Source organism: Gymnogyps californianus, chromosome 1, assembly GCF_018139145.2.
Source record: "Gymnogyps californianus isolate 813 chromosome 1, ASM1813914v2, whole genome shotgun sequence".
Classification (NCBI taxonomy): Eukaryota; Metazoa; Chordata; class Aves; order Accipitriformes; family Cathartidae; genus Gymnogyps; species Gymnogyps californianus.
Window position 1 is genome coordinate 124665438 of NC_059471.1, and position 11780 is coordinate 124677217.

General features: G+C 41.8%; 1 protein-coding gene across 1 annotated transcript; it reads right to left on the bottom strand.

The window, feature by feature from the left end:
• Positions 1 to 732: 732 nt before the first annotated feature.
• Positions 733 to 10170, bottom strand: LNP1 (leukemia NUP98 fusion partner 1). The gene is made up of 3 exons (XM_050915242.1): positions 10021 to 10170; positions 3146 to 3391; positions 733 to 1011 (listed from the first exon to the last, which is right to left on the bottom strand). Exons 1-3 carry the CDS (start codon positions 10168 to 10170, stop codon positions 808 to 810), a joined length of 600 nt encoding a protein of 199 aa, XP_050771199.1. The 3' UTR covers positions 733 to 807.
• Positions 10171 to 11780: the final 1610 nt, after the last annotated feature.

Sequence of the window (11780 nt, forward strand, 5' to 3'; positions counted from 1 at the left end):
TCAAATTTTGATGAGGCAAAACTAGAGATGTAGCGAAAGAGGTTGGTAGCTATGAGTGAGGGCTATAAAGTAGTAAATGGAGAGGGGGAAGGCCACAAAAGAAGCAAGATGATGAGATTAAAGTTGGGAGAAAGAACTAGTTGTGTGACTGGGGAAATGGGACTGAGGACATGGGAGAGGGCTGGGAGATGCCAGAGAAACAAGAGTCATATTGCACAGTGATAGGGAAAGCAGAGACAAGTGAGACACCAAGGCGGTGTAGAAGAGAACGTGTGGGCTTCTCTTCCATTACTTCCATAAATATGGAGTCAGGAGATTGTCAAAGCAAAAAGATACCTGTTTCCAAGACAAATCTAAGGAAACATCAGGGCCAGGAAGCAGGTGGCCATTTACGTGTACTTTTTCCTTCCCAAACCTACCACTAAGCCTGTTTTCAATTAAAACAGAAACATAAGGCTTTGGATGACTTTGCACAGCTCTGTAATACACACATGCTCTCCTCTTAAATGAACACATCCACCACTGTCCTGTCGCAATGCTGAATTTGCCTGAAATCCTCTTACTGTGGTTAATTGTTAACTTGGATCTTGCTACAGATACACTCCTCCTATGACAAGGGTCACATTCCTAATGGCAAAAGTAAAGACAGGAAGATAGTAACAAGGTGTCAATGATGCAGTTGAATTTTACTTTTATTTTACAGGTTAGGGTTTATTCTAGCTAACAGGCCTCTACTAGTCAAAACAAAACAAGAATGCTCCCTCTGCTCTTCAGAGGGAGTGTTAAAATTTGTTATCTCAATGCATTCTAGCTGCCTGTGCATAAATATCCTTTCTCAATGCTTGCTTGTGATGGAAACTGTTCGTTCTGTTTTGCAGGTACAACTTCTGAACCTTCATCTTCTTCCTGCTCTCTCCTTGGCTCTGATTTCTCTCCCATTCTTTTGTGAGACTTGCTTTTTCTCAAATGCAATCTTTCTCTTTCTCTTCTCTCCTTCATGCCTTCAGGTTGCTAAAAGGCAGGAAAAAAATAGCAGGGAATTAAAAGCAACTCCCACATGAACAAAAAAAATCTCATTATTTTATTTCACTAGTAATATATAATAAAATATTCCAGTCACCTACCTCAGCAAGGTCAGCTTTAACATGATGGGCTCAAATTCAAGGCCCCAGCCAGTCACCCTAAAACTCAGCAAGAGGCAACCTGCTTTTGATTATACTCTATGTATGGTAGGAGGGTCACCTGCCCGGAGGACTTGAGGGGGAGAGCAGACAGGAGGGAAAAAGGGAGGGGCTCTGAGATTTCAGCCTAGATTCCATGTTTCTGTCCTTTCACATGATCCATCTTTATGTGCCTGAAGGCTGTTCAGTGCTAGCTGCAAAGACCTCACTGAAAACAAGTGCTGAAGGTCATGAAGTGTCCTCAAAGCCACGTTTATAAGAGAAAAGCAATATGCAAGGAAGGAGATGAAATGGAATTACCTTTCCCCCACTTTTCTTTTCTTTTCTTTTCTTTTCTTTTCTTTTCTTTTCTTTTCTTTTCTTTTCTTTTCTTTTCTTTTAACCTGTGTGGTCATGGTGGTTTGAATTGCACCTACAGAGCTCTGAATGCAAAAAAATGCTCCATTTGGAGATACAAGTTTAAGCCCACTCCCAAATCTCCTTTCAGATCTCTAACACTTATCGCTCAGTTCTTCGAGATTCTCAAGTCCTTCATATCTCCCAGACTTCAATGGTGACTGAGGGAATGACAACAATTTGGTCTACTTGAAAGGTAGATTAAAATACAGCCCAGCCCACCTCACTGGACATTACAGAAGGGTACCAGAATCCATGTTTTTAACTGGAACTGAGGCCATATTTAGTGCATTATGCTCACTATACCTATCATACAATTATTACACACTCACAGACTTTCTAGCCGTAGGCACTTTTGAGAAATGATAAATGATAAACCAGACAACCACTGGTGAGGGTTGGCACATGAGGCAATGTGAAGTTCCAAATGAAATAAATTCTGAGTAGTTCCTAAAGGGGAAAAAGAAGATTAGAGAATGCACTTAAAATCTTAACAATGGCATAACAGAGTTGTCATCCCCATAATTCTGCATATTCTTAGAGCACTGGGCATGCAAGGACTATAATTGTGGGACTGATCATGTAATGATGATGCTTATTGAAAAGAGATTTTTTTTCTCTCGTTGCTGCACAGAAGGTCTGCAAAGAGAGCTGAAAATTACTTCTCCATACAAACTGGCAGTGTCAACAAAATGAAAAAAAAAACACCCCTCCTTCTGTTGTTATTTGGTGCTAATCTCAAGTGTTATTCAAGCACAGCTTTTTCAATAGGGTGACTGAATTTGATAGTGTTCTTCTGACACTTAAAAGAGAGTTAGGATTTATTACCCTTCCTTCCATTGTATGATACACCAGATATTATGTATCATAATAATAAAAGTGTTAAAGTGTCATAGACAAAAGGTTGTTATTGGCTACTTCATCAACACAAACCATACAGAAAATGCTCATGCATCAGGACAGAACGATGGGGAGAAGAGAAGGATGACATGGGGGCAGAATCCCCTGCTGGCTGCATGCCCTTACAGTGAAAATACCTTCAAGCACTTCTAGCAATGGCTGCTGCTGCAGCTGTGTGGTGACACTGAAGAAAGCAGATGGATGGAGTCCCAAGGGGTAAAAGAGAAGCCTCTCAAACACCACGGTATCTGGCAGTCTTACAGATAACACCATATATGGTGAAACCAGATCAGCAGCAGTGAGAAAGAGAGCTGGGTCTTATGGCAAAAGTGAAGCAAACCTGGGTTTATATTGTCATGTTTTGTTGGCACAGCCGTAGAAACCTCTGAAAACATTGCCACAGCCAGTGCGGTGTCTCATTTTGAAGATACACATTTTCTAATAAGTCTAGATGGTAACACTGCATCAAGAATTCTCATACTAATGATACTACCACTTTAACCTTGTTTGCGCTACTGTAAGGACCACATAATTTGAGAAATTCTAATTCAAGTTTATTTCTGCTCTTCCTCCAGCAAAGCCACAGCAATTACACCAGGGATAAAGCTGGCCTGCTTGTTGTTTGTTTGTTTTTCTTCTGAAGTGATCTTAAGTTGGTTGTTACCTACCAAAGAAACTGAGCGTTTGCTTTTGAGATGCAATTGCTTTTCAAAGGACTCTGCAAATTCCTGGATGGAGTTTGATCTTGTCTCTGGGCATGAGCTGTCTGCTGAAGGTGTTCTGCTTGCCTTCCTGTGGCAGTGGCATTTGACATCTTCGTCTTCTTGAAATTCCTTGGAGCCCTTGAGATGGCCTGAAGATGAGCCTTTGGTAGAAGCCTGAAGTCGTGTTGCATGGAGGGAGGAAAGCCTGGCCTGAAAAACAAGAGGTCTTTGTTGAGTATTGAATATTAAAGCAGAGCACACAGGGCAGATTCTTTCTGCCACAGAGTGCTCTCTGAGCAATGATGCAGAATGAAGGACCTTGCCCAGACTCCTATATCTTTCCTTTTATGTGCAGGAGAATCACACTGGCAAGAGCTTGCTTTCTAGAGGCAGCAGCAGAATTTGCTTTTATTCCTGTTTTTGAATATCTAAGTTTTGGCACCCAAATGAGCATTTAAAATGTAAAGTGTGCTGAGTTCTTTTAGTGCCCACTGACACTAAAAGAAACTGGGACCCTTCATAACCTCAAAAACTCAGGCCTCACATGTAGCTGCAGGTTCTAGGCAGGACTCTCAAAAAGCAAAGACCCAGCCTTTTGTGGCCAGATGCGCCAGATATGGGGTTTGACCCACAGGTGCTCCAGGTCTTATCAGATGTTTGAGTTCATTTGAGTGTGATAGTGACCATTTCTAGCCCAGTTGTGTCAAATTTTCAGCACAGCCTACATGCAGACAAGATGCTCTATTGTCCAGGTCTGAATTTTCTGCTTGTTTCTTGGACATGTTTGTCCTGAACTGATGAGGGAGCACTTTCAGGCACTGAGGGACAAATCCCTACCAGAGAAACGGTAGGAAACAGGCTTCCTGCAATTACATTTGTAGGGCTAAAGTGGGGAGGGAGTAGATAGTCGTTTAGTTTCCATGTGCTTCAATTTTCCCAGGCCTGACATGCAGATAAAAGCTATTGATCTGCATCAGCTGTGTTTAATTGAATGTCTGTAAAGGAGATTAAACTGATGCAGAACTGCTGTGTCCTGTGGAGTCACGGATTGGTGGTTTTAGAAATAGACAGACCTGTAGAAGGCTACCACATAGAGCCAGGCATGCCCCAACAGCTACCTGCTAGCTGTTGATGCTTTTTCAGGGCAAGCAGCTGAACACTAGTAAGATGCAGGTAGTGAAAATTGTGAGAGAGATGGGAGGTACCGAAAATGAGACCCCTGCAGGTATCAGGTTAGGGCACTCCAGGCACCCAGCTGCTGCATATGTGTTTGAATGCATATATGTTTTGTATAAGCCTGGTGCTAAGCCTTCAGCTACTGAGTAACCCTGAGAAGCTCTGCTGGCTTCAAGGGAGCTGTGATTGTTTATAACCACTGAAGGTCTATCCTGCAGATCCTGAAATGCTTTCTAAGAAAATCCAGGAGAAAACCCTATACTCAGAGTAGGGTTTGTTGGGGGGGGGAGTGGGGGTGGGGGTGGTGTTTGTTTTGGTTTTTTAACAAACAACAGTGGAAAGCTAAACCAACTTGGTATAGTGGCCACATGAATCTACAAACTTTGGACTGCAAGGGACCTGAAATATCTCCTGTATAGATTTACATTTACTCTGGCACAGATGCTATTATAAATAGCATCAGCACAACAGGGACCTATGCAGCCTTTCTCTGAATAGTCATGCTGTGTATCCATATGGTTGTGACTACATCACATTAGACAGGCTTGATGAGAGGTGCTAAAAATAATAAATCTTACACCTGACAGAAGCACCTAATACCGAAGGGTTTTCAGATCATACAGTACTGGTTCAATTTCTTTTCCAGACATAAGCTTACTTCAGTAACTAGTATTATGGACTGCCTCTGGGAGTAGTGGTAATGATTTCTGCCATACTATTTTTACTTTGGTTTCAAACCAATCAATACAGCTGTAATTTCTGTAAGGTCATATTGTATTGTTATTTTAAAAAGCATCAAAGTAATCACATTGTGCTTGAGGGACAGGAGTACACATGCCATGTCAAGCTCAACAAGCTAAATGTCTTCTGTGTCATTTTAATGGCATCAACATATATTGTTTCCTGGAAATAAAAATTGTCTCACAGTAAAAATCATTGGTATTTGTTCTTAGAGGGTTTGGGCAAAAAAACAGGAGGACAGCTGAAACAGGGAACGGTATTCTATCAATCCTGCTTTGCAATGTTTGTAAATGTTTTATTTTACTAAGACATTGCTTTTTAATTTCCCTTCGCAGATAGAATTATAGTTAAGCCCTTAACAAAAAGACTTGCAGTTCACATACTGACATGGCAGCAATGGTCCAGAAAAGGGACAGGCCTTCCTCTGAAATGCATATCTGCCTCAGTGGACTAAGGGTAAAGCTACAAATACATATCTATGCAATCATACTACTGTGACTGTGCCTCCTCTCACAGTGCCTTTGCATGATACATACCACTGTAGCTAAGAGGACAGCATGCTCGTGCATGTCAGCATGTTGCTATCTTACGGACACAACCCTACAGAGGACAAGAGCCTTAACACAACTGCTCAAGAATGAACGTTTCATGGCTTATAACTCACACAGTACATTAGTCTTCTTTTATTTAAGATTGACTCTATGGAGAACTGAGAGAGTCATAAAATGAAGCTCAGTGATGAAGCAGATCTGGCACTGACTTTAGATAAAATCCATGTGGCTTTCTTCCTGTCTCTTAGACTTAATACATGCATTTAGTACACGCGTTTGGTGCCAAATTGATTGCTTGGTAACATTATAAATAAGAACGGCTGAAGACTGCTTTAATTTATTCTTCCCCTCCTGAAGTCTCAGCAGCTGCTGGCAACAGAGATTGCCTCTATATCTGCACACTCTGGTGTCCACCCACTGCTGCTGTCGTCTCTTGCCAAAGGTCTCTGAGCACAGCCCCAGTATCTGCTCCTGTCCTTGCCTGAGCAGCTGCCTCATGCCTACATCTGGTGGCTCTTTAGACCTGTTGGTCTCTGGCTCCTAGGATCTGACCTTGAGTAGTTCTTAAACTGGAGTAGTGGGGAGGTGGGGAAACAAGGGAAAAGGCATGGGAAGGAAGAATGATAAATGCTCCCCTATATGAAAATGGGGAATTTTTGCCAGTGCTGGGAAAGGCAGAAGCACCAAGCACATTCTCAGAGGTTGTTTCTCACTCCCTTTAGTACTCCCTTTTTCTGCTTGAGCCTTTGTGTAAAGGCCAGTCATGCTCAGTGTATCTATTCACACAACAGCTAATCTTTTGCTAATTGCCCATCTAAAACACACAAAAAGTACACAAACAAAAATACTTCACGAAATTGATGTCAATATAATTTGCCTATTCTCCTTCTCAATTATTGTTGGAGACAAGATAATTGCTTCCATCTTTTGGGCTTGATCTGGGGGCTTGCACAGCTGTCAGTAAGAAAATTAATCTTCAGTGTGTCAGCACAAGTGTTCATTGTTTGCTGAAGTTTACACAATGACCCCAGTACTTTAGGGATATTTTGGAACATCTGACATTCCGACGCTGTCCCACAGCTTCCTTTCCTTCCGAGAAGCTTATAGCCAAGCATATATTCCTTAAAAATGTTTTGGCCTAGGCTCCAACTGATCGTAGTAACAATATTGTGGTAGATGTTCAGTCTGACTTTAGTTTAAATTAAATGTTAGTAACTTCAACAGCAGTCAGTTGTTCTGCTCCCACTCTCAGCTGTTTCTTATCAGATTTTCTCCTGTGAGCAGCAACGTCTACTTGAAGGTAGATACATTTATAGGGTTTTAAAACTCTTATCAGTGCTCCTTTGCCTCATATCTTTTCCCCACAACATGTCTGTGAGGTAAGAAACTGCCCTGAACCAAAATGATGGAGGATAACTAGAATGTCACAGTTGGAGGCTTCAAAAAGGGTAACACACTTAATGTGTCTAAGGTTTGCCAGGGGAACATGCTAACTAAAGGAGATGGAAACAGATGACTTAGTTCTCCCCAGGCAGTTTTCACATTCAGTGTTGGCCCGCAGCAACATATACAACTCTGATGCTTTTCAGGGGAGCGGAGTTGCAAGTTTTAGCCTGTCTTGCCAGTGACCCAGCGAAGGATGAATATAATTTTGTGTTCCCTTCTGCAAAATGGGAATGACAATAGCAAAAGCATTTTGCGAAGCTCATCTCAGTAATGTTTGTGAGGTATACTAAGATATTGGGGAAAAAAATAATGAAAATTGTTGTTAGTTTGGGAGTTATTCTACAAAGCTTTATCCATATTTCGGGGGGCTCTACCATAATAGGATGCCACAGGAGTTTACCATTGTGTTTGAGATGAGAGCAGTGGCTTGAATGTCTTTCTACAGCACAGGAAAACCTACAAAGACCGACATACCAATTTGGAGCTGAAAGCGATTTCCAGCATTATGCAAAACCACCTTTTGTGCTATACTGCAGCATTTTGCTATGTAATACCAAAATGCTCCTGGTGCAGATGCAGTTCATGTGGGCAGGACTGCACTATTGCTGATGCTCCATATACCAGCCCTGGATATGAGACAAAGCGTGCTGGCAGTGCTGTTTTGTCCCTTGGCAGTACCATTGTATCTGCACAAGGAACTTTTGCCAACAGCTGTGTCAGTCAGAACCTGCTGACTTGATTTTCACCCGGACAGTGGAGTTACCTCCATTTACAATGTGGAAACAGAAGAAAGGGTACACTGTGATCTGCTGTGGAGGTCTTAACTTACAGAAGAGACATAGTCTAATCTCAGTTATTATTCCTCCTGATTAATAGCACTATTCTGATAAAATGAAGACAATATTTAGCTAACGCTGATAAGTGTTTTGAATCTTATGGTAGTTAGCATTTGTAATAATGAATCCTACAGTAGTTATAATTTGTAATAACTGTGTAAAAAACACACATCTGGGTGCAACAGCAGATTGTTGCTCTCAACAAGGAGATACTCTTTCTGAAGGTATTTCTAAGGGATTACTAGTGCCCATTTGTTTAACTTCTAGATTTGATTTAAGACAACATGTTTTAGTGCTCTTTACTACCAACTAGTCAGAGATTTCCAAATTAAAAAAGTTTCATCTCAAAATTTATCCCTGAATCTTAAAAACATCAAATAAATCTTCCCTTCTCATTCCTCCAGTCAATTTCTGGCACTGAGAAATAAATAAAAAGTGTACAGGATAACTTTAGCTCATTGAACAGTAATGTCAAAAGTCACAGTCTTCTCTTTCTGTCAGCTAACTTAGTCCAAGTTCTAGGTATGGATTCAGGAATGCAACTATAGCAAAGTATTTGAATAGCTATTAGCTAAGTATTTAAATAGCTTTTGAACAAACTGAATATAAGAACATGCTTCAAATTAAATGTATGTGTACACACACAAATACACACACAAACATACATGAAGATCTGTTCAGCAGCTTGCTGAATGGAAAGTGATTTAAAGTACATTCTTACACTTCAGTCTGTACTGAGGCCTAAAGAAATCACATATGTGTAGATCTCTGAAGGACAAAATTAAAATACAGTAAAATTAATTTAAAAAAAAACCCAAAACATTCTGTTTTCAGGCATTCTGATGGAATCCATCAGCAAAGCTCTAGCTCAGAGTCTGTCTTGCAATCTGTGACTGAGGTGAAATATAACTGTAAATAACAAATGTGGCTGATGAGTTCAAAACTAATGAATGAAGGTTACCTCTCCAGCCTGTCCATGCATTCAAAGAGGGGGGAGGTGGTTTTGGTCTGCTTGGTTTTTCTTAGTCAAATTTTTGGAAAATGGAAAATCCCACAGCTTAGAACATGGTAGCTCCAGTGGAGGAGAACTTGCAAGGTGAAAATATAGCATGGCAGAAAAAAAAGTTTGGAAAAGATTAGCTGTTTCTCCCCAATATAATAGCATTTGCTTTGTTGCAGCCATAATGATCTAAGGATATAAGTGAAAAATGGTTTGTAAGGAAACATCTTTGGTAAGCCAACTGATGTAGCTGGGAAAAAAAAGACACGTTTGGACCACCTAAACATTTTTTTAGAGCTGAAATAGAAGCAACAGGCTTCAACTAAAGAGCAGACTGTGAACAGCTGTTTTCAGTTTAACTTCATTTTGATAATCGGTTAGACAGTTGTGAGCTGCCTTAAAAACCTGCTTCTGCGTTGTGAACCCTGCCCCTTTCCCAGCTATTTTGTTCGTTTAAGAATAAAGAACATACTTCTACCTTAAAATCTTACTTCACAGTATAATAAGCTTTGTTATGGGTTGCATCCTTATTTTCGGAGTCAGATATTTTAAACCAGGAGGGACTGCATCCTCGAGCTTAAATTAGAAGTTACACCTGCAAACAGCTAAATCCCAGGAAGTAAAGCGCACAACCTCCTGGAGACAGTAGAGTTGCAGAATTAGGTCCAAACCCTATGAATACATACGGGGTTATATAGTTTTACACATGAGAACAGACTCATTAAAGACAATGTTTATGTATGCCAGTTGCCAAAATGTTTTGATCTCTGCCAGGTCATGCTGAGCAGACAGAACAACATTGTAATACATAGTTAGGCAGTTATTACACCCTTCTCCTTACATTTCTGGTCCTATCGTTGCTTATCTTGGAGTTTGCCAATTTTCTTCTATTCCAAACGCAACGGAGGCCTGACCCTGGCAGGCAGCTAAGTTCAAAAAGCAACTAGCTGCTGCCAGTAGGAACTGAACTTACTTGGCAAGGTGTACCATACTCATCCTCACACATCTCTAGGGCCATGCCCCTGGCGATGGCACTTATATTAATACATAAACCACGCACACACAGAGAAAACTGCACACAGCTCTTACCGGAAGGGAGGCTCTCCTTTCACTAAAGGGTCGTGTCTGACGTTTCTTGTGGCCTCTACCCTCTTTCTCGTTCTCATCGATCAAGTTGTGGCCCCAGAAGCTGCTCATCCATTTTGCAAAGGAAATATCATCATCCTCTTCATATTCCATGTACAGACGCTCCAAACTTGGAGGGGTCTCCCAACCAGACAAGGAAAAGTAAGGTCAAATGCCACCACCAAGCCAATAGCCCCACACTGTTCTGCCCACAAGAGGAAGAGGAGACGCAGTTTCAACCACTCTTTCTGCACTCCATCCCACAAAACCCATCCCACTGCAGCCCTAGGCACTGTCTAAACATAGAGTCAATCCTTTCTCATCTCTTTTCAACAAGGTTTCTTTTAACCTTTCCATTCCAGCGATGTCCAATATGACACTGCCGCAGGGGGCTGGTGGGAGGGGAAATGTGTTGGCTACTCCCTGTGTGTTGCTGTTGAGTGCACCAGCTGTCAATACCAATGGAGAATTGCCCACAGTAACATGCCTGGGAGGTGTGTACATGAACCCAAAGTAGGCTTGTGATTTTGAGGAGCCGAATTGACATATTGATGGTGGTCAGAAACTGGCATAGCTGCTTGCAGAGGCCTAACTGGCTCTGTGGGAGGGAGGACAAATGGTCCCCTCTTCCCATGCTGCCTTTCTTCCTGACTTCTGTTGTCTCTACTCCTCCTTCTGTATTCAGGAAATGTGGCCCGTCTAGGTAGAAGAAGGGCCCTCCTGAAAAAACCTGCTTGTTCATTTTTGGGTTATGACAGTCAGGGTGAACTTGCATCAGCTGCTTCTCACCAGAGTCATTTCATCTGCCATATCAGGGTTATGGGAGGCCCTGCATCACTTGAAGGCACACAGAGTAAAAATGCATCTGATTCCTCCTCACCAGCCCTGGGTATAGGCCATATAGGCCCTGTCTATAGCACAAAACAGAACTGGGCTGGGGACTGTTTTCTGGCCCTGAGACCAAGTGGCTAGACTGGTCACATCTACCCTACATGGCACGTGTGCTGTGGGTCTCATCAAGGCTGTATGTAATGCACTGTGGCTATAATACTTTGTTGTAATTTTTGTGTCTTTTTTATGTCAAAATATCTGATATAACAGGAAAACTCCGTTGTGGCCCATAAAACTATTTGTATAGTATGAAACTGGAAGATGTGTTACATGCCTTGGGACATGGCAGAAGGACACCGAGGAGTGCTTTGAGGCTGCAGAGCCTGTTGGGGTAGTGTTGGAAGACTGCACAGGAGGAAGAGACGCAAATCTAACTTCTTATTGGAAGCAGTTCTTGGTGTGTGCTCGGTAGCTAGATGTTCTCCTGGTGCCTAGGCACTGTTGTGGAGGTGCTAGTTGGCCTTGGCCAGAAGTATGCCAAAAAGCTTGCTGGCAATTTAGCATTATGGAGAATCAGTGGTCCAGCATTAAACCTTGCTCCTTGTCCTCAACATACTTAGCAATACAGATGTAGTAACAAAACTCCAGTTTCATTCATGTGGGCGTAGCTCATTCATGTGATTCATGAGGTCATTCATAAACCTCATTCATGTGAGGTTTAAATACAATACTCTGATGTAGGACTCTTCATTCTAAATAATAGGCGTGAAGGGACCAATTAGTCATGGATGCCTATGTGCCTGAGTTTTACCTTGTCCAGGGCAGACGAGACCGTGATTAGCACAAGGACCTGGAGTACATGGGTGTGCAGACGGCATATCCTCAGATGTTGC

Bases quoted from the DNA above. Each gene is read 5' to 3' on its own strand.
- LNP1 (XM_050915242.1), bottom strand. From the start codon at position 10,170: ATGGAATATGAAGAGGATGATGATATTTCCTTTGCAAAATGGATGAGC. The intron at 3,392-10,020 runs GTAAGAGCTGTG...CTTGTTTTTCAG, and splicing joins AAAGGAGAGCCTCCCTTCCG to GCCAGGCTTTCCTCCCTCCA. The intron at 1,012-3,145 runs GTAGGTAACAAC...CCTGCCTTTTAG, and splicing joins GCAAACGCTCAGTTTCTTTG to CAACCTGAAGGCATGAAGGA.